Source organism: Crocodylus porosus, unplaced genomic scaffold, assembly GCF_001723895.1.
Source record: "Crocodylus porosus isolate Cpor-Errol unplaced genomic scaffold, CroPor_comp1, whole genome shotgun sequence".
Lineage (NCBI taxonomy): Eukaryota > Metazoa > Chordata > Crocodylia > Crocodylidae > Crocodylus > Crocodylus porosus.
Window position 1 is genome coordinate 93,021,303 of NW_017728906.1, and position 21,931 is coordinate 93,043,233.

At 45.2% G+C, this 21,931-nt stretch overlaps 2 protein-coding genes across 3 annotated transcripts in view; one reads left to right on the top strand and one right to left on the bottom strand.

The window, feature by feature from the left end:
• The window catches only part of TMCO3 (transmembrane and coiled-coil domains 3), a 60,256-nt gene extending 39,820 nt beyond the window's left edge, over nucleotides 1-20,436 (bottom strand). For both annotated transcript variants that reach the window (XR_002099928.1, XM_019529617.1), the window contains exons 1-6: nucleotides 20,035-20,436; nucleotides 17,465-17,597; nucleotides 11,284-11,824; nucleotides 6,799-6,978; nucleotides 3,741-3,932; nucleotides 813-941 (exon numbers count right to left, since the gene is read on the bottom strand). Coding sequence is in view for 1 of the 2 variants with exons in the window: in XM_019529617.1 (XP_019385162.1) it covers nucleotides 813-941; nucleotides 3,741-3,932; nucleotides 6,799-6,978; nucleotides 11,284-11,805 (1,023 nt within the window). In the remaining variant the exon portion in view is untranslated. The remainder of the gene's footprint in view (nucleotides 1-812; nucleotides 942-3,740; nucleotides 3,933-6,798; nucleotides 6,979-11,283; nucleotides 11,825-17,464; nucleotides 17,598-20,034) is intronic.
• A 109-nt stretch (nucleotides 20,437-20,545) lies between these two features.
• Nucleotides 20,546-21,931, top strand: part of DCUN1D2 (defective in cullin neddylation 1 domain containing 2) — a 32,402-nt gene continuing 31,016 nt past the window's right edge. Inside the window, exon 1 of the mRNA XM_019529623.1 lies at nucleotides 20,546-20,635. Coding sequence (XP_019385168.1) covers nucleotides 20,633-20,635 — 3 coding nt within the window. The 5' untranslated portion in view covers nucleotides 20,546-20,632. The remainder of the gene's footprint in view (nucleotides 20,636-21,931) is intronic.

Below are 21,931 nucleotides of genomic sequence, written 5' to 3' on the forward strand. Positions count from 1 at the left end.
TGGAGAAGTACAACAGATAACATAAAGGCCTTCAGAGGAGGACCTACAGTACAAAAAAGCAGAGGTTTACTAGAACTCCATAAGAAGCCAGCTTCTCATTGGAACTGTCTTAAGAGGGAAGGCAGCAAAACCTTCTCCATTTTCTCTGTTCTGACCACAGTTCATCTCTTTGGGGCTGTTACACTGCCTTAGCCTAGCCAACTGGAATTGCTACATCATTTTGCAGTCTTGGTGGACCAGCTTCCCAGAAAGCTGGGCAGACATGATAATCAATAATAGATTGAGCAGCAAAACAGTGATACATGACTGCTTGTTACAGCACAACTGCACCAAATGGAAGTGTAAGTGTTAAGTGCTCCAAATTAATTCCCTCATAGGGTTCCTTGAGTTAATGCAACTTAGTCGAGTTCAGTTTTTTTAAACATGCCTTCAAAAATGTTTTAATGTAATAATAAACTCAATTTCTGAACTCTTGTTTATTTTGCAAATTTCATAGTGTGTTAAGTTTTCTTAACTCTAGAAGCTGAGGCTTCATTATGCAGAAACCTCAGCTTTCACATAAAAATGTTTATCTTCCATGATTGTGGAAAACTGTTTGGGGAAAAGACAAAAAACAGAAACAAATTAACTCTAAACCTCCTGAAATAATTTGCCTCTGAAACAGAGAGCAAATTAAAATAATCTTAAGTGTATTACATTTAAATTCTCATGATTTTCCAGGGTTCAACTTAGTTTTTGAATGCTTGAAATTCTTTAAGCTTCCTAAAAATGAACACATGGGTTAAAATTTACATGAAAGCTTACTCTCTTACCTTTATACTGTTTAATCCCGATGGTCCCAAGAGCACTCCGCAAATGATGTACCCAAACATGGTTGGCAATCCTATCATTGTACACAGCCAGCCACATGGCAAAGATAACATCCCTATGGTCACAATGTCCTAGTGTATAAAATTGATAATACACATTACAGTAAAAGTCATGAAGAAGCTGTGAAAATGCTTCTAATGGTCAGAGTTTAATAGCAGTATAACAATGAATGGAGTATACAGGATACAGGTTTAAGTGCATAGACTTAGGACTGGGGGAGAGGGGAGCTATGAACTTACCTTAACATAAAAATACAGGTTAGCTACAGGAACAACCTGTGTGAAGTATTTCAGATCTCATTAACACTCAATACCATTTCTCAGATTTCAGTCTTGAGGTGACAGGACCTAAGCAGTTCAATGCTGCTTTAGAAGTTTTGAAACAGATGACTCTTAGTCAGTTCTACTAAATATGCAATACAATTATATTACACTGCAAACAGTGACAGCCAGGTAGAACAGTTCCTATGCACGTAATTGGTTCATGCACCTAACGGATATGCGAACAGTCATAAGCTGTCAGTTACAGAAAGCTATCATCAAATTTATGGAAACTTAACATTATGGATCTCAACATTTGAGGGTACTGAAACAATAGGATGGTCAGAACTGTATGGAAATGAGAAACAGGAAAACAAGATACAGCAGACTCCAGTGGTATTTCCCAAGTCCATCATTCTTTTTACCCAGGTGAGAATAACTGATAAAAGTTTTCTAGGCAGATGTTGTCAGGGATTGTAGAAATGACCAATATCAAAATGAATGTTTTGGCATGCACAATACACAGAGGCCTGAAAAAGGGGCTAGTGGTTTTGATGACTTGAATAAATTGTTTTGTTTTTTTTAAGAAGTCCAAAAGCCTGATGATAGTGCTGTGAAATGTAAAATACATTGGTTTCCAAATCTTTCTGAAGATCAAGGGGGCTACTATAACCTTAATATGAGTTTCTGATAATGGGAAATAGAATTTGAGATTTTTTTCATTTACTAGATCACAATGGCTAAGTACAGACAGCCAAAAAGCCCAAGGCTGAATTGATTCAACTTTGCAGGTTAGTCTAAGCTGTGTAGATCAAACCAATAAGTGAACAGATACTCACTTCTGATTTTGGAAATGCAGCTACATGCCTGCAGTGGCCCAGGGCAGAAGGTGGGGGGCACTAGAGGAAGTCTCCCTGCTCTGCTGGAGTAGACAGCTTGGACCAAGGCTAGCCCGCCCACCCTGCAAAGTTGGGGAGGGGGGGAAAGCATTGCATGGGAAGAAAAAAGCATCCTGGGATGCTGTGGGACTGAGTTAACTTGAATCTGGAAGGGATCTGGGACAGAAATTCAATAAATTGATTTCAAACTAAGTCAGTTAAGTCTGACATTACATCCATTAACACTGGCTAAAACCAGTGTAAGATCATTTTGAAAATGGTTTATGTGCACTGAATTTCTTTTTTGTTACAGATTTGAACTGGTTTCTGATCACCTATACTGGTTTATGTGTAATTTCTGTCCCTTGCCCATAAGTAACTGTCAGAGCCTTCATGATGATTTCCCAGCTGACTACTCCACAATCTGCTTGGTTTGGGCATTACACTTAAGAACCTTAGGGTTCTTAAGCTTTTCTCCATTCAAATAAGCTAAAATATTGTCTCTTTAACTTCTATAGGACATTCCCCATATTCAAGCAGGCTGTGCATTCCTCTCATGAAAAACAGAACCCTATGATCCTATTGCCTTAGATCCCCAAGATCAGTGACCTTTTCTCTTCAGAGTTCCAAAACTATAGGCACTCCAGGTTTACAACTGATCTCTTCAGACACATAACATGAGAGAGAGATGCACAGGCTTTGTAAGAAGGCTTCAAAGAATAATCATTCTTTACTTAGCCTATTAAAAACAATATTATATAGAAATATCCCTTGTGTTTGCATCAATTTAATTAGCTGGGTTTAATTAATAAACATCTCTAATTAATATAATAATGGCTGAATTACTGTTAAAGCCTTTATATTTTTTTAAAATAGAAACTGCAACAGAAATAAATACCAGGTGAAACCCTTGTCTACACTGTTGCTGCAGCTGGCAGAGCCGGACTCCCTACTCAGCACAGGGCAGAAATGATCATAAGTGGCTCTGGGGCTCCTCCATGCCTGCATCTGCAGGGGACAGTAGCAATAGAACACAGGTTCTTCCTTCCAGGGCCTCCTCCCAGCCACCAGGGGAGACAGGAAGAAGAAGGAGGGAACCAGAGCCAGGCAACCAGCAGGTGCTGGAAAGATAAACCTGAGCTAAGTGCTGCCACTGCTGTTCCTGGCCAAGCCAGCTGTTCTTTGCAGTGTGGGGCAAGAACAGATTAGGAGAAGCTCTGGGGCTCCCCCTGCACCCAGATCAGTGTGGAACATCACTGCTTCTCACCACCCCCAGCTGAAGCTGTCTCATGTTAGATTCCAAGATGAGACTTTGTTTCTTACCCTCCCCTTTGTTGAACAGGGTGGGGGGCGCCTCATGTTGAAATCAAGTAAATATGATATATGCCAGTGAGCTGACTATGACCTGTCATAGCCTGACTTCATAGCAGTCCCACCAGTCTGGAACATTGTCCCACAGGTGCAAGCTCATCAAACTAATACAAGACACAAGGGAGCATGTTGCACATACACCAAATTCATGCCACAAACATCCATACATGTCCTGTTGTACCTTAGCATAAAGTAGAGCCAGAACCTCAGTAAAAATGGAAAGCATGAAATAATGGGAAGACATCCAAGACATGGAGGGATACCAAAACCACACACACACACACACACACACACACACAGGTCAGAGGAGGTGCTGGGCAGGGGAAAAAAAAAGTAGGCAAGAGTTCCCACAGCAATTTACCTTTATGAAATGATGATCAGCACGAGGAATGGTTGAATCCCTGGGCTTGGTAAGTATATACTGATTGTTCTGGGAATCAATAAGCATACTAAGACCTAAATCGTCTTCCACTTCTCTTTTTGAAATATTTCTCTTGGAGTCTGCTTCATCTTCTTCCACCCTTAAAACTGCCTCAAAGTTAACACCTCTTACCTGACATGGAAAGAACAAAACAAAACAAAACCTCAACATTTCCTAGAAGTATAAATTTTGTTGTTAAAAATATCTGTTTAGAAAGGAAGGATGAAGGAAATGAGAAATTAAAGTCGTTGGAAGATTTTCTCCAGAATTTACAAAAATAATTATAGTGATCGACCTTGAAGTAGTTTATCACAACTTATTTCATTAAATGGTAAGCTTGTTGCCAGAGTTGAGATTCCATCATCTGTAGTTGTTGAAACATTCCATTTCATTTTTTTTTTTTTTTTAATAAAGTTGAATTGTTTTCAGTTGAAACTCTTGGACTGGCTGCATGGTAACACCTTTTAAGTATCTTAAAGCACTTGTTATTTGATTTAACGCTATGCCACTCCAGGACAGGATTCTCTCTAATCTGCCTAAATTTGCTCCTATTCCATTAATTTGTAGCCACTCTCCACTGCTTTTCTGCCCAAGTTAAAGTCCTTCAGCATCCCAGAAGGCAGTGGGCCTTCCTGAGTCAGGGCAAGTGGGGATGCAGGGGCACAGTGCCTCCATCTAGCCCCAGGGAATGTCTGGCAGAGGGAGCACTACAGCCACAGAGTGCCTGGCACTGCAGAGAGTGGCTTCTGCCACTGCTGGGGCTGGTGCTGCCCCCAACAGGAGCAAAGAAAGCCAGCCCAAGTGGATGGCACTGCCTCCCTCCTGCCACTCCTCAGACCAGCTCTGCTCCTGGGAGCAGGGCCAGTTGGAGTGGTGGTAGCAGAGAAGGGGTGTCCCTACCCCACTTAGATCATCTGACTCTGCTCCCACTGGGAGAAGAGCCAGTCGGAGCAGTGGTGGGAAAGCAGTGCCCCCTCCCCTCACCCCCACTCAGACTGGCTCACCCTGCTCCCACTGGGAGCAGAGCTGGTCTGAGCAGCAGCAGGATGCACCACAGCTACCAGGCACTCCAGGACTGCAGCATTTGCTCTGCTTGGTGGGAGCTGTGAGACTATGCCTCCCCTAGCTCCTAGTCCTGCCCCTGCTCACAAAGTCTTTAATGGCAAGTCACAGCTGTGCAGGTGAGAGGCAGTGAGAGCAGGTTTTTTGCCTTAATGTGCGACTGCTCCACTAAGCCAAACAACACAAAGTGAATTAACGTTTGTGTGGCTTTCACCAAGAGGTGTAACAAGGTCCTAAATAACACTTCACGTAATTTGAAGATTGCTATCGAATCCCTCCTTAGTCTTCTCTTCTCTAGACTAAACAACCATAGCTCTTTCAGCTTTTCCTCACAAACCACAGGCTTCTAATCATTTCTGTCATTCTCCATTAGACTCTTTCCAGTCCATCCACATCCTTCATGAAGTGTGGAACCCAAAAATGGACACAGTACTCCAAATGAGGCCTCACCAGTGCTGAACTAAGTGGAAGAAGAATCACTTCCCTTGATTTGAAAGTGACACTCCTTTTGAAAAAACCCAGGATGCTGCTGATTTTTTGTTTTGTTTTGCCACAAGAGCACACCATTGGCTCCTATTCAGCTTAAATTCTACTGCAACTCCCAGGTCCTTCTCTGCTCTCATCTATGATAATAAAATGTAAAAAAGCCTGCCAAATGTTTTTTGCTATTCTGAAATAGGATCAAAAGAAAGGCCCTGAGCTGGCATTTCCTTGTTTTTTTTCCCCTAGCAGACACAGGGAAAACGGGTGAGAAGAAAAAACCCATAGAGACAAATGACCCAGTCTTCCTCTTGCCAGTTAGCAAGAATAGCAACAACCGGAAGCTAAATCTGGGTTTCTTCCACACCACCTGGGAGTGGCAGGGAAAAGCTGTTAAATTCCCAGCTTCAATACATACACAGAGGCTTACCTGGAGGATGCTTCCCATCATATGTAGAATGCCAACACAACATTGCAAGTAAACCAAGGGATTAAAAGCAATGAAATCAGAAGTGAATGAAAACAATACAACTAAATTGAAAGATCACAAACCTGTTTCATATTCTACCTTGTACACCATTTCTTTTCCCAGACCGTGAAAACAAATCTCAAGAATTCTTCTCCTCCCATCAGGCAGGCAAGATTCTTTGGGTAAATGTGATATCTTTTATTAGACCAACTAAATAGTTGGAAAAATTGCTCTTTACAAACACAAACACCCTTCTCCAGGCATAGGGAGAGTCTGCTGGTATGTTCTCCTGGGTGGAATAGAAACCAACATGCAAAATGCAAGTCTGTGAAAAAGCAAATATGTGGCAGGGAAGATCAGAGAGGACGGGAGAAAATAGCTGCAAGACAGGTCAGTGGAGGGAGAGGGGGGAAGAAGGGGGAATTTTGACTTGGTGATAGAACGTAGATGGTAAAATGTAGAGAGGTTAGTGGGGGTCATCGGATGGCAAGCAGGTTCTAATGTGCCATAAATCCAAACAATAAATCTCCCATTATATTCTCAATAAGAGATTATCATCATCATCACCACCACCACCATCATCTAATAATAGAAATAAAACTTTAATCCTGTATCTTGCAAGCCTAGATATCAGCTTCCTGACCTTGAAAATTGTATATGTTGTGATGTGGAACAGGTATGTCAACAATAAAAACAATACACCAGCAATTGTATGAGTTTCAGTTGAGAAACAAACATACTGCTGAGAAGAAAAACTACCAGCTTCAGGGCAAACAGTAAAAAAAATTCACAAGTCTCTATCTATGAGAGGTGCAGGATAAAACGTACGTAATAACATTTGAATATTTAAGGAAAAAAAAGCTCACCAAGTTGTGACCAAAATTTATTAAATTTGGCACCACAACAGCATCAATTCAATACTTAGTTCAGACTAAAAGTGAGTGTACATAAATCAGATGCCAAAACAGTTTCTAGACTATCACTTACAGATTTGTTGTCATCAAAGGCATGTTCTTCAATTTCCTCTTCCAGTCTATCAGCTGCCTTCCTGACATCTTCAAGAATTTCATCAAGCATGGACAGGCTTTTATTCTGGTGCTGCATATTCTTGATGGCTTCAACCTGATGTTTTTCTGCTGCTAGAAGCTCAACATATTCCATTTCTTCCTATTGGATTTTACAGCAAATAAAAATGAGGTGCTCTTTTGCTCTTTGAACAGGATGATCTTGCCTGAAGTTTATATTCATTGCTTTTGAAACAAATCATTTTTATGAATATTAGAACTGCCCAGCTGATACAGCAGTTCTTCTGGAATATTGTTTTTTTTAATTGTCAGTTTATATTATTTGAAAAGACTTATCTGCCATTTATTACAGGTGGGAACCTCTGTTTTATTACAGTTTAGAAGCAATTGGAAGGCTCCAGATGAGGGAGTATTAGAAAAGGGCCATCTCAAGGTGCTTTCAAGGAAATATCAATTGCAGGGCCAATATACACTTAGAAGTATGGCTTTGATAGTCAGATCAAGCAGAACAATGGAAAATACACCAAATCTTAAGAAGTTTTATTAAACCTTGTATAAAAGTAAAACAGAACCCCCTGCTGAATGAAATGTCAATTACAGATCACAGAATGATGCATTTCAATCTTTTGGAGATGTATTAATTTAGGAACAATATTTAAGAACTTGGAAACTAGAAAACCATGTCAAGAGTCTCCTTTTTTTCCAAATTCACAGCATTACTGACAGCTGCTATTTGGACCTTCATGGAGCTAACATCAAGGTCAAAGGGAAAAACAGCATTGCACGAGTAATTCCTGCATTCATAGATGGGCTCACTCTCTTCTTGAAGTGAGCAAATCCATTTTATTTAGTCAGGAGGAACAGATTAAGTCTCCCTTGATGTTAATGCTGGGACAACAATCTGTTTAAAGTCAAACCTGTTACTTCAGTCTGCCCTTTCAAACCACCTCCTGGTTAAAATCAAGCCTTACTAACACATTCAAGAATCGTCAGAAAGCAATCATATTATCATAGTAATACCCTTGTCAGGTGAATCACTGTTGGCATTACTGGAGTAAGTGGAGGACTGGGGGGAGGAAGGGGAAGGTGGAATAAAAACTAATAGACAAGGTTTTATCTGTTAGCAAGGCCAAATGCTGGCCTTTATTTCTTCATCTCTGGTTCCTGGTAACAAACATTTGTGTTTTCATAAATTTTCCTAAAGACTGCCTACTACTTATTCTTCTCTAGCTCTGTTAAAAAGTCCCATTTATGAGGGAAAAGCCAACTTCATCCACAAGCTCTAGCCTAATCCACAGATACCTACCTTCTTTGGATGGCAGTAGCCTAGAACATAGGATGCATTTAGCATTCACGTTTCCTTCCATTAAAAAGAGAAGAAATCATTTTGTCACCTCAGTCAGAACAGTTAGTTGTAACTATCTCTGTTTACTTGATGGAAACAGCTTCCACTGTATCCGAGATGCTTCTCCCCCTTTCCATCCACTCCATAACTTTGTAAGCAAACATCCTAGTGCTGCACTGGAGCAAGGGGAGTCACATAAGGAATGGCTAAAAAGAAGAAACATTTTCATATCTCTTACTGTGTGCAAGGTGAAAGTGTGCACTATAGTATACCCACTATACTGTGCCTCACAATGGTATGGAATGAGATGCCTTTTTAAAAATTACATTAAAATAAAAGCTCTTGACAAATTTAATCCACTGGCTAATACATCAAGAATTGGGACCTATTCTCTTGCATGTCTACCAACAAGATTCAGAGCAAAGTCCTATAGAGAACACCATCTTGTTTCAGCTGCCCTGTGCTGTTAAGAAAAGAAACAGCAGCATATTTCTACTGGGATGCATCCCCAGACCCCGTTTATTGTTTTTCAGATCACCATCTGGTTAGTAGGTGCCCAGTAAACCTGAAGCTCCCAGAAGGTAAGTTGAAGTTTCTGTCACTTCTCTTCCTAAACAGCAGTGGAAAACAAAAGTAGTCTCTACCACTTTACTCCTCTTTTAGCCTGCCTTCTTTGGCTGTCCTTCAAAAAAATTCTGACATTTTTTTCAAGCAAGATATGAAATTTGCCCAGCACTCAGCTAGTAAATACTTCCGTTCACTCAGAATAAGGAAATGAAGGAAACATTACTATAATCCTTGGAAATCAGCACCTAATCACCCAGTAGGAAATTGAAAAGGAACATCTTGCAGATACAAAGTTTAGAACACCACAAGAAACTAAAACAAAACTGGAAGTAATGCAGTCATGACAATGTGAAAGCAAGCGATATTAAGTCTACCAAGTAAGCTTTCTCCCCCCCGCCCCCTGCTCCCCCAAGTGTTATACCTTACTGACTTTCCTATAATAAAGAATGAATTTGGGAGAAAAGACACTATTTAACCAACCACACGCCTGCTAAGATAAACAGTCAGGTAAAAGGAAAAATATCTTTTTTGTCCTAAATAACATGTTGACCTAGCTCACAAGAGAATCTATACTCTCCCTTCCTCCAGAATCTAAACTTCCATTTAAAAAGAACTTCCGTCCCAACATAAACATAACCTTTCAAATGTGTGGCAAGTGTGACCTAACGAAGTCGCCTTCTCAAGAAAGCAGACAGATTGCTCCAATATTCCTTTTGTGATGGTTTCTTTGTCAAGAAGCTGAAGAGTGAAATGAAAGAGAGGAAAGCAATGGACATAATATGCCCTGACTTTAGCAAGGCTTTTAATACCATCTCCCACAGCATTCTTGCAAACAAGCTGAGGAAGCATGGGTTGGATGAATGGACTGTAAGATGGACAGAAAACTGTCTGGATTGTCCAGCTCAACAGGTAGTAATCAATGGCTCAATACCTAGCAGGCACCTGGTACCAAGTGGTGTGCCCCAGGGGTCAGTCCTGGGGCCAGTTTTGTTCAATACCTTTATTAACAAATCGGGAAGAAGGGAATGGAGTGCACACTCAGCAAGTTTGCAGATGACACCAAGCAGGGGGGTGCAGTAGATACACTGGAGGGTAGGGCTAGGATTCAGAGTGACCTAGACAAATTGGAGGATTTGGCCAAAAGAAATCTCATGAGGTTCAACAAGGACAAGTGCAAAGTCCTGCACGTGGAACGAAAGAATCCCATGCACCACTACAGCCTGGGGACTAACTGGCTAAGAAGCAGCTCTGCAGAAAAGGACCTGGGGTTTACAATAGACAATAAGATAGATGTGGGTCAGCAGTGTGCCCTGGTTGCCAAGATGGCTAGCAGCATACTGGGCTGCATTAGTAGAACCGTTGCCAGTAGAATGAGGGAAGTCATTATTCCCCTCTAGCTGTGGCCTCACCGGTGCAGAATAGAGTACTGTGTCCAGTTTGGGCCCTTCCCCCCACTATAGAAAGGACAAGTTGAAGAGAATTCAGCAGAAAGCAACGAAAATGGTTTGGGGGCTGGGGGACATGACTTTTGAGGAGAGGCCGGGGGAACTGGGTTTATTTAGTTTGGAGAAGAGAAGACTAAGAGGAGATTTGAGAGGAGCTTTTAACTCCCTGAAGGGTGGTTCCAAAGAGTATGGAACTAAACTGTTCTCAGTACTGACAGAAGACAGAACAAGAAACAATGGGCTCAATGCAACAAGGGAGATTTAGATTGGATATTAGGAAAAACTCTGTCACTAGGATGGTGATGAAGCACTGGAACAGGTTACCTAGAGAGGTGGTAGAATCTCCATCCTTGGAGGTTTTTAAGACCCATCTTGATGAAGCCCTGGCTGGAATAATCTAGTTGGGGATGGTCCTGCTTTGAGCAGGGGTTTGAACTAGATGACCCCCTGAATGAGGTCCCTTCCAACCCTAATTTTCTATGATTCTGGAGAGCTTCACTACTATTTAGAACTTTGCAGGCATGTATTGAAATAATCAAAAATCTTGTCAGCTTTATGATTGCCAGAGCTTCGGAAAGTGATAAGCCACAGAAGCCAGTTTCTGCCTGCCCACAAAATACTGGCAGCAAGGATGTTGGGAGGTTGGTTAGAAACTTGTTGTCAACTACACTCTACCCAACTTTTCACAAGCCCACCATAACAACAATGATCTGGTGGGAGACTTGTGGCTCACCAGAGAAGACCCCAACTCTGAATTTTTTTGACACTATGGACACCTCTTTTGAAATTTCTGGGTTTACCTTGCAAATCATGTTTGCATACCTAAAAGTGCTAACACTGTGTGACACTCCTGGCACCATTGAAAGGATCGGAAGCCATGGTGCCATGGTACCCCCTGAGTGAGAATCAACTGATCTAAAGAAAACAAATTTATTCTAGCTTCATTCAAAATTCCATCTTTAATAGAAGTGTCGTGTACTTGCTGTAGCTCCACATTTTTAATGCATTTAAAAAAGTGTTATTATAAAACTGGAAAAACAGCTAAGAATTTTCCCATATTATCCTCCATAGAAAATTTTATATCACTAACCTTAATTGCAGCTTCCCTCAAGGCCTCCAGTCGCTGTCTACTACTATCTTTCATATTTACAACATCTTTGTAATCACCTTGAAGAGCTCTTTGCAGTCCGTGGATTGCTTGAAAGACAGAGTTTTCACTTTCATTTAGTTCCTTTTGGAAAATTTCAAATGTATGTACTTGAAATAATTTCTCTTCATCTGATAGCCTCAAATCTTTCTCCACTGCTTTTATTGCATTTTTTAGTTTATTAAGGACCACATTTTTCTGGCGAAGGAGCCCAGACAATTTTCTGCAGTTTTCTGAGACCCACTGTCTTCTCTGAGTGACAGCAGCTCCTTTCCCACGATGCAGCTTTATTGCATGCTTTACTACATCATCATGTTCCGCAGTGTTCGCTAATTGACAACAAAGCAATGAAATCAACGTCCATAAGGAAATAAATACAACTGCCTTCATTGTCCACTTTTTATTACGGTTCAGAGAAACATAACTTGGTATGGTCCAAAGCCTTCTGCTACAGGCTCTCTGCATCTCAGATACACATGTTATGCTGAAAGGTAATACAAAAAATCAGCAGTCAGACAAAGTTTAATAACAGAGCCCTGGATCCACAGTGGAAAAAAAAAACCTCAGAGACAACACATTCAAGACAATGAACTTTGTTCTTTAATAAAAGTAATGTGTTCTCCTTAGACCAACAAATAGTTAAAACCAAGTCTCCCTGGGTTAGTAACATATTTTTGTTTTCTTGCTCTTCAAAACACATTATTCCACTTTAAATCCATTAAAGCTGGAAAGTTTAGCAGTTCCAGACACAGTAGTCAGTTATGAGATATAGAAGTCTCAAAACCAAAGCAACAACACCCCACTATTATTCAGTTAAATTGTTAGGATAAGGTTGTACTTAATTAAAAACATAAAAACTAATTCCTCTTCCAGACAGATGGTTTTTAAACTTCTATTACAAAGGTTTAGTTTTATGTAGTTTAGATTAGAGTTTGTATGTATGGGACAGTTTGGATAGGGATGATCCTGCATTAGGCAGGGGCTTGGACTAGATGTCCTCTGGAGGTCTCTTCCAGCCCTACTTCTCTATGACTGTGATAACTAAAAAGTCTATGTGAATTATTATCAAGGGTCTCAAAGCATGTTAAGTACAGTATAAAGATTTTTTTTTTAATTATTGCCTCAAAGAGGTTACAGCATACAGAACACATAGCAATGAAACTGCCTTGATGTTTAGTCACTGACCATGAGCTTTCAGAAGCTATGCAGTGGTCTCCAACCATAAACCACACTATGTAGAATGTGTTTAAAAAATTATTCTGAGGGGAACATTAAAATAAATCAGTATCACTCAGAAGTCAGTTTGCTAGTAACTATTTTTAATTCTTTATAAAAAAGACCTTTCAAGACTGTTCTTCAATTTAAAGAAACAACAAGTATTTGTTTTTGAAACTGTCTACTATACATTCTCAAACCACGGTAAACTCTGCGCAAACTCCATTGATTTAGAAATTTTATACAAATGTAATATCCAACAAAGTGAAATTAAGTTACCTGTAAAAATGTGCTTGCCATCTAAACTTACTATTTTTAATTGCAGAATATCAATAATTAAATTTCAGCTAATTTTCAACATAATAAATAAATATTTGTTTCCTCTTCAACTGCAATTTTGAACTTTGGTCAAATTAATTATAAGCAACGGTGACCATAAATGGAATACAATAATGATTGCCTGGAACCAGCTTACCTAGAAGATACTGTCTGCCCTGTAGTACACTATCAGTTGCAAAGCAGGGGTCAGCAACTAACAACCAGTGGGCTGGATCCTGCCCAAAAAAGTCTGATCTGGCATGGGGGATCAGTGGCCTCAAATGTCTGATCTGGCAGGGGAGCTGCACCATGTCACCTATCCTCTCCATTACAGAGACTGCTGCTCCATCATGTCCACACTGATCCTCGATGGACAGAGGTTAGAAACCAGTGAAGAGGGTAAGTGCAGGCAGCTGGCCGCTCCAGGTTGTAGCCTTCAACAAGGCCTGGGTTGTAACCCACAGTCTATGCTGGCAAAAGGCTGCTGACTCCTGAATTAGAGATTGCAATGTCCTTGATACATTAGAGGGAAATAGTTGCCCAATGCTACATTACGCCATGTTGTTAGAATTCACATATGTCTGTTTCAGGAAGGCTTAGATAAGCTCAGGGGTGGGTAAAATATGGCCCGTGGCCAAATCCGACCCACCAACTGATTTAATCTGGCCCGCAGATGGAAAACGGCACCCTGGGCAAACCACACTCCCACCTTTGCTAGTGGGTGTGGTGGGCAGCAGCTCCAGCTGGCACCCCAGTGGACACTGGGCAGAAGCAGCCCTGCCCACCCACTACCACCCAATGCTAGCAGAGGCCGGAACCAGAGCTGCTGCCCACCAGCAGAAGCAGGAGTCCGAGCATACCTCACCCAGGATCTGCCACATTGTGTTGGGTGCATAGGGCTGCTTCCACCCAGTGTCCCCTGTGGCACCTAGGAAATTCACTCTAGCCCCACAAGGCCTGGCTGAGTCACACTCAGGCCCCAGTCTCTATTGGGAGGAGGCGCCCCAGGCCTGCAGAGCTGGACTGCATCTCCCAGGCACTGTGGGATGCTGGGCAGAAGTAACCCTGCCCATCTGGCACCATGACAGGCCCTATTCAAGCCATGCTCAGACCATGATGGCTCCAGCTTCAGCCACAGCAATCCTGGGTAGGCAGGTGGGGCTGCTTGTACCCAGCAGCTGCCAGCACCTGAGTGTGGCTCATCCAGCTCCTGCACATGGGGGATGAAGCCTGGCCACAAGCCTTTATGCTGTCCTGCCCTGCCCTGCCCCCATTGCTCCTGGGAACTGCAGGGTGGAATGCACATACCAGGAACCCTGATGACGGTATGGGCTGAGCTGCAGGTGCTGGCTTGCAGTGAGGCATGGGGGAAGGGCCTGCCCCGCTCGGCAGAGCTGCCCCAGCCTCCCCGGGGCGGCAGGGCTTGGCAGGGGGAAATGTGCAGTTCCTGGTGCCAGGCCATGTGTGCAGCCCTCAACAGCTCACCAAAACTCATTAAAGTAACCCTACAGCCCAAATAACTGCCCACCTCTGGACTAGCTACCTTCAAGGAATATCCCAGGGCTTTTTCTGCCCCCCAAGTTCAAATGAAACAAGTGACATAGAATACTATGAGCAGGGATCTGGGTTTTCCATTTCCCACAGAAAAACCCAGATGTCCCCCTTTAAAGGAAAAAGACCCAGAAGTTCCAATTTCAAGTGGGAAACCACAAGCTTCCCCTTGCAGGCTGGCAGAGTTCTAGCCTGCAAGGAGCTGCTTGGGTCTGTGGGGAGGGAGATCAAAGGCAGTGGGTGCAATGTGCACACACACACCTAGCAATAGTCAGGCAGGGTAGTGGGAGCTCCTCCCTGCAGATAACTCTGGGGGATGTGTGAGACATAAGCAATGTGTGGGGGGGCACAGTAGAGGGCACAACTTACTACTGATGCATATCAAGCAAGACCCAGGATGTCATCCTCCCATCTTACTTGGCCTTGGTGAGGCTACAGCTGGAGTACTGCACCCAGTTCTGGGCTCCACAACTTAGGAATAAGCTTGAAAGAGTCCAAAGGAGAGTCACATGCATGATCAGAGGGCAAGAGAACAGGCCTTATGAAGAGAGGCTGTGAGCTATAGGACTTTTCAGCCTGGAGAAGCACCTACTCTGGACTCTTTCAAGAAACATCTGGACATTTATCTTGCTGCAATCCTTTGACCCTAGCTGCATTCCTACCCCTTGGGCAGGGGGTTGGACCCAATGATCTTATGAGGTCTCTCCCAGCCCTAACGTCTAGGAAATCTATGAAACTCTGTGCTGCCATGGCCACCCCTTTGCTGTAGGGCATTGGGTCCAGCTGGGCTGCACCCCTGGGCCCCTAGATTGAGGCATCGGCAACAATTCAGTGAAGGAGGGAGGGAGGGAGTGTGCACTGTGCCCCTGCCTGCCAGACCAGGCACCCTCAGGGCAGGGTTGGCAGTGGGGGCTGTGCCTGGGGGTTATGCCTAGCCAGGGTGGCAGTGGCAGCATCAAGTCTAGCAATCTGGCGAGACTGCAGCCCTGTGCACCACAGGAATCTGAGGGAGCATATCTCCCTCCATGGTCCCCTAACATGCAGCTAACAGGCATGCCCAGATCACCCCTGTATCATCAGGGGGCCTCCCTAATAGTGCAGGGTCAGTTTGGGCTCACCAGGGCTTGGCCCCTGGCGGCCTAGAATGGCCCCATACCATTGGGTGCCCCCCAATAGCACAGGGGCAATCCAGGCACACGGGAGCTTGGCACATGGCCCCAATGGCATGGGGCTGGTACAGGCCATCAGCGGCCAAGCTCTGGTAAGTCTGGAGCAGCCTGGCACCATCAAGGCAGGGACCAAGCTCCAGAAAGACCCCACTCCACACTGACACCCCCTGCCCCCAACACTGGGAAGCTGGAGGCTCCCTCCAGCAACGCTGGGGGCAGCAGGGGTTTGGGGTTGGGAATGAGAAGTATCCCTGGCTCTTTGCAGCCTCCTCTGCCCCTTCCTAAGCCACACTGAAGGTGCTGTGACACCCCCTTTCTCTCCCCACCTCAGTACTCTGGGCAGTTGCCCTGGCTGCCCACCCGCAAGGCCAGCTCTGCTGGCAGGGATGGAGGTGGTAGCGCAGAGAAGTATGGGTCATGATGGCAGGGCTAGAGGGGGCTGTGGTTTGGGAGTGAGAGGCACTGGCCTATCAGGGCTGCTCAGCAGCACAAAACAAGGGGGGCAAGCAGGGGACTAGCCACAGATAGACCCATGTCCTGGTGAGTGAAGAGGACAGGGGGAACTCTGATTTTCCAGGATAAAAAAAAAAATAACAAAATCAAACAAACACAAAATATATAGGTATTTAAAATTTATTTTATTATAATGATTAAGGTACTGGTAGGCTGCTTTAACCTGCTTTAAAACTAAATGTATCAATAAAACATTGTGCTCAACTGATATATACATATACAGTGGCGTTTCATTTTAATTGTGGAAAAAGGTGGATTTAGGAGTTTTTAATCAGAGAATTTTTAATTTTTAAACAAATGAAAGCAGGATCCCTGATCTTGAGATAATTTCAGTGGAGTCTATACATTGGCTTATGTCTGGTCACCACTTACAGGACTTGTTACTCTCTCCCTTCATCAATATCCAAGGTGTTAATATTTGAACACAAGCTTGCTTGGAGATAGGAAAACTTCTGTCCTACTTAGGTCTTCCCTTCTCTGGAGAAAAACCCCACCCATTAAACTATTCCTCATCAGTCATGTTTTCTAAACGTGTGTTCAATCTTGTTACTGTCATCTGGGGGCTCTCCAGTTTGACTGTCTTTCTTAAAATCCAATGCCAAAGCAATGCCACCCTCACCCATACCAACTAGAACAGATAACTACCTCCCACGCATAATTCCTTTCACTGTGGGCTGTGCTGAAATTGGCTTCCCCTAAAATCAGAATATTGGTGATTCACTGAAACTCAAAATTATGATTCACCATTATTTAGTGATTCTTTGTAAGACACAGAAGCTTTTCTGCTGACATTAGATTTGTGCATTTGATTTTTCTTCCCTAAACTTGGCACTTTGCATTTACCTTTATATAATTTCATATAGGTGCACTGATAACGATTTTTTGGCTGATACCAATGGTTGATTATTAACCAGAAATAATCAGCCAATACTGATCCGATAGCAAATATGCAGCCTGGCAGCTTGGAGAGCAGCGTCTGGCTGGTAAGCGGGATGGGAGGGGCATGGGGGTGGGGGAGCCGATGAAGGCCTTCACAGAAAGGGAAGGAGTGGGGCTGGGGCAGGTGCTGCCCAGCCAAGATAGAAGACGGAGCCGCAGGTGGCTCATTGGGGTGGGTCAGGGAGGGGCAGCAGCTCCCACTGCTGCACGCATCCCTGGGGGAAGGTGAATTTAATGTGATCCACAATTGTTAAAAAAGTATTTTTATTCCAGTCCTCAAATCATTAATGAAAATATCAGACAGAACTGAAGCCACAAAAGCCCCCTGTAAGATCTTACTTGAGATGCCCTCCCAGTTTGACAGCAAACAATTGATAAGTAGTTTTTGAGAGCAATTTTTCCACCAATTTTGTATTCACCTGATTATGATTACATCTAGACATCTTTATCTTTAGCTTGTTCATGAAGATGTCACTTGGGATAGTGCCAAAAACCTTAATAAAGTTAAGAAAATTCTCATCTACTGCTCTTTTATCCATTAAGCCAGTTACCCTGTGAATGAAGAAAATGAGATTGGTTTGACAAGATGGTCTTGACATTCTGGTAACAGTTTCTTCTTTTCATTCATCTTTGAGGTACTTGCAAGTTAACTGCTTACAAGTTTGTTCCAGTACCTTTCCAGAGATCAAAGCTAAGCTTGCTGGTTCTTTCAACAAGAAGGGAAAATGTGCATTTTGCTTGCCCCTCTCCAATCCTTTGGGATCTTGCTGCCCTCCCCCCACAAATTCTCAAAGATAATCACTGATGGTTCAGAGATTACTTTAGCTAGCTCAAGATGACTAAAAGCATCCTACAGTGCATAAAGAACACAACTATCTTACCTAAATATTCCTAAACCTGTTCTTAAAAAGTTCTGGCAAGACCTCCCAGCATCCTGTTAAAATTTCATTTAATTAAGAATTTAATTAAGAATCCAAAAAGTGCTTTTTTCAGTGATGGACCTAGCTTCAGCCTTCTTTGTATTCCCTGTTGTCACTAGTTCACCCATTCCATAATAGATCCCTAACTCTTCTTTGTTTTCCTCTTCTGGTTGCCTTTTATGCCTTGCTAATTTTAACCTGTTTTGCCCCTTAGCCTTTCTGAGCACCTCCAGACAAGCACACACGTGCAGTCTGCAGTACCTCAAAGCTGTTTGAGGCACTGCAAACCATATGCAGCAGAAGTGGACCCATTCACCATACTGCTAATTTGCAGTGCACCGCCAAAATTTGACACCAGGGGGGTCTTGGTGTCAAAAAAGCCACAGGAAAAAAAAGCATAGTCACACATGCAACAGCAGCATGCACCACCAGAAATGGAGCCTGGCTGCCATAGGCGGCTGGATCAGCACCACTGCTGCACTGGGAGGTCCCCAGTAAGACTGCTGGGACCCCTGGCCCACCTGAGACAATTTGTAACACACTAGAGCACACATGCAGGACACGCCCTGGAGCAAAAGACAGCAGCACAAATATGTGCCACTGCTATTTATGCTGTGGGAAACACATTCCCCTGCATGTGTGCACATTTGAACGCACCCTCTGATTTTACCCTTATATGATTTAGGTTCACCCTGAGGCAAGAGCCCTTCTTTCAATCTCTTGTAGGAGCCCACTCTGATCCTCAGGTCACTGAAAAAGCTCCTTGAACAGGTAGAAAAGGCTCAAACTACTACGCTGCCTACCCTTCTGCTGGATAGCAGGCAGTTGTGCAGTTAACAATGTCTCTCTCAGACCCCTGCCACATGTTACATATATCATTCAATTAACTTGTGAACTGTGCCATACATTTAGGCCTGGGCTAAGTAACAGTAGCCATAAGCATGGAGTAATTATCACAGACTGACCCAGTGAACCATAGCATGACTTCTAGACTGGTCTCACATGCAAAGTATCATCACATGATCAAAATGACTACCCAGTTATAACAACCAGCTGTAGGCCTCTGCAACACTGTATATATATCAGCATCTCATTGGCAAGTGCCAGGCCACACCTGCAACGTAATTATCACCTGATAAAAAAGAACAATCCAGAAATAAAAAGCTATAAACCTAGGGTTTGGAAATGACTGACAACTCTGGAGTTGGTCTCTAATCCATCCTGAAATATGAGCATTCGGTGGGGACCATCAGCCATGAACACCCCAGCTCTTCTGCACTCCCTCTTCTCTCAGGGCCTTGCTGTTACACAGTCATTTTGGGCGGCTACTGCACCTCTTAACTGCTGGATTGTCGGCACATTAACAACGTAAAACGGTTTTAAGCACTCGTTATGCGGCTAAATGTGATCCTGCACTCAAGTGGCGTCATTTCCTATCTGCCAGACCCAGCTCCCCTTCCATTAAGGTGCTGAAACCCTCCAGGATCCCAGGCTCTCTCACTCACCCACCCACAGAGCAGAGACAGAAGCCTGTGCTGGCCCCCAGCTCCCTCAATCACAAGTTTCATCAATCAGTTTGACCTAAACCAATGAAACCTGATCTGACCTCCAATCAGGTTGATCTCTGACCGGTTCTGGCCGCTTTGAAAGAGGTTTACTGCACTGAACTTCTGCTCCGTTACAGGTGTAAGCTAGTTCCCAATTGCTTAAACTGGTTTGTGTGCAACTTCTGCCCCTGGCCCGTGGTGAGTCACAGCGACAGCTCCTAGTCCTGCCCCCAGCTCACCAGGCCTCTAGTGGCAAGTGGGGGTGGGCAGAGGAGGTTTCCAGGGTGCGAATGTCAAACTTCAAGGTGGCGCTGATGCCCATCAACATTCTCGGGAGCCACAAGGCCCTCAGACCCTCCATCCCCCAGCATCGCTCTGCTCCCTACACAGGTAATACCCCCGAGCCAAGCCCAGCTGCCCGCCTCCTCTACCCCCTCCCCCCGGCCCCGCCCCGAGGGGCCATGGGCTGTGTGTAGGCCCCGTCCTCACCCCCCCAGCAAGGAGCCCCGCGTCTGCTCCTACCGCGGCGGCGGATCCCGGACACGGCCCGCGTCTCTAGCTACCGCATCCGCCCACACCTGCAGCGGGAGGAGCCGAGGAGGAGGGTGTGGGGGGGACGAGGCAGGGCGGGCGCTGCCACGTCATCGGCAACAAGCGTCCCAACTGCCGCGGCCGGGGGGAGGGGGAACGGGGACCGGAGGGATCCACGGCCACGCCCTCACTGAGGGCCGGCGCGGCCCCTTTAAGCGCAAGGCAGCCCGGGCTTGGTAGGGTTCAGCTTTGCTGAGGGACGCGGTGCACCACGGGAGTTGGAGTCGCCTGCTCTTCCCACCCATCCCGTGCATCACGGGAGCCATAGTCACCGGTCCGTCCGTGGCGGCGCGGTGCACCACGGGAGTGGTAGTCCGCGCCGCGCTGGGCTCGCGCACCGCCTGCAGCGTTCCGCCAGTCCCGCGCAGGCGGAGGGGGGGCTTCTCCCGCGCGACCCCCGTGTCCTCCTTCCCCCCCCCCCGCGCCTGGCGCCTGCTCGCGACCGGTGATAGGCGGCTGGGCCGCGCCTGCGCGGAAGGCGGCGGCGGCGGCGCTAGGCAGTGAAGTTGAGCAAAGCACCGGTGATAAAATGGTAGGTGGGAAAAGCCTGGCCTGGCCTGGCCTGGGCCGGCCCGGCCCAGCCACCCACTCCCGCCCGGCCACCAGGGGAGGCCGTGCGTGGGTCCAGCAGCTGCGTCACTGCCTCCCGCGCTCCCCGCGGGGGGGTCGGAGCGGGGAAGGTCACCGGGGGCAGGGGCTGGGCCGCGGGAGTAGGGGGCGGGGCTGGTATTTTGGGCGCTGACGCCCCGCGGCCCTTTCCCTTTTTCGGGCAGGCAGGAGCCGGGTCCCCGTGGGGGAGGGGCCCCCGAGGGGGGCGACGGTTGTGTCGGTTTGTGACGTTCCAGGGCCCCCCGTGACCCGCGCGGGGGAGGGGGCGGGGCGTTCCCCCTTCATCTCCCCCCCCTGTCTCTGGGGCCCCTGAGCACTGCTTGGATGAGCCTCTGCTGGTCCCAGTTCCTGGCCTCAGGGCATTGCCTGGTGGTTGCAGTGCCTGTGTTTGCCTCTGGTTGAAGCCCAAGGGTGCAGGAAAACCCACCTGCTCCTCAGGGGCCCAGGAGGTGGGGGGGGGGGTGACATGTAGGCATCTCTTTCCAAGAGGCATCAAAGCTGGTGTAAGAGGTGATATCTTTTATTAGACCAATGAGATCTTTGCAAACAAATTATTTTATTTCTCTGCAAGCTTTTGAGCACACTCCCCCTTCATTAGGCAGAGAGCAGAGATTGTCAAAGTTAGGTGGGAATGAAAATTCACATTACACAGGAGAACTTAAAGGTGTGGCCAAGTCTCCTGTTTGGTGTAGTTCATTCTGTCCAGGTTAGAACTTGCCCCCCTGCCTGCGCTGGGCCGTCATGGTGCCCCCTGCCCCCTGTTGCACCCCAAGAAAAGGTACAGAGACAGGTGAGCATCAGCCAGGAACAGGATGGAATAAGCCCAGCGCAGGTGAGGTGCAGTTGGTGGGTTTGCGCATGTGAAGAGCTGATTTTTAGTCCTCGCGCCGCGTCACCTGCTGTTAATTGGGATCTCGCATGAGCTGTGCAGGATTTGAGTTGGGAGCTCAGATATTTCCATTTCCCTGAGTGGGTCTTGACATAAGTCATTTTTTGAACTGGAATAGGAAAGGTCCTTTCAAAATGCCTTTGTAAACTCTATTATAGGGTTTTTTTATTTTTTTTTTCCCCATCACTGCAATTAAAGTTGTTTCCAGTTTTGTTTTCGTCACTTTTTTCAATCGTCGGAACTACATTTCAAAGAAAAGAGCTATATGTGCATGTTGGGTGTGTGATGCAGGTCTCTTTTATGGCCAACTGCAATAACCTTCTAATAGGG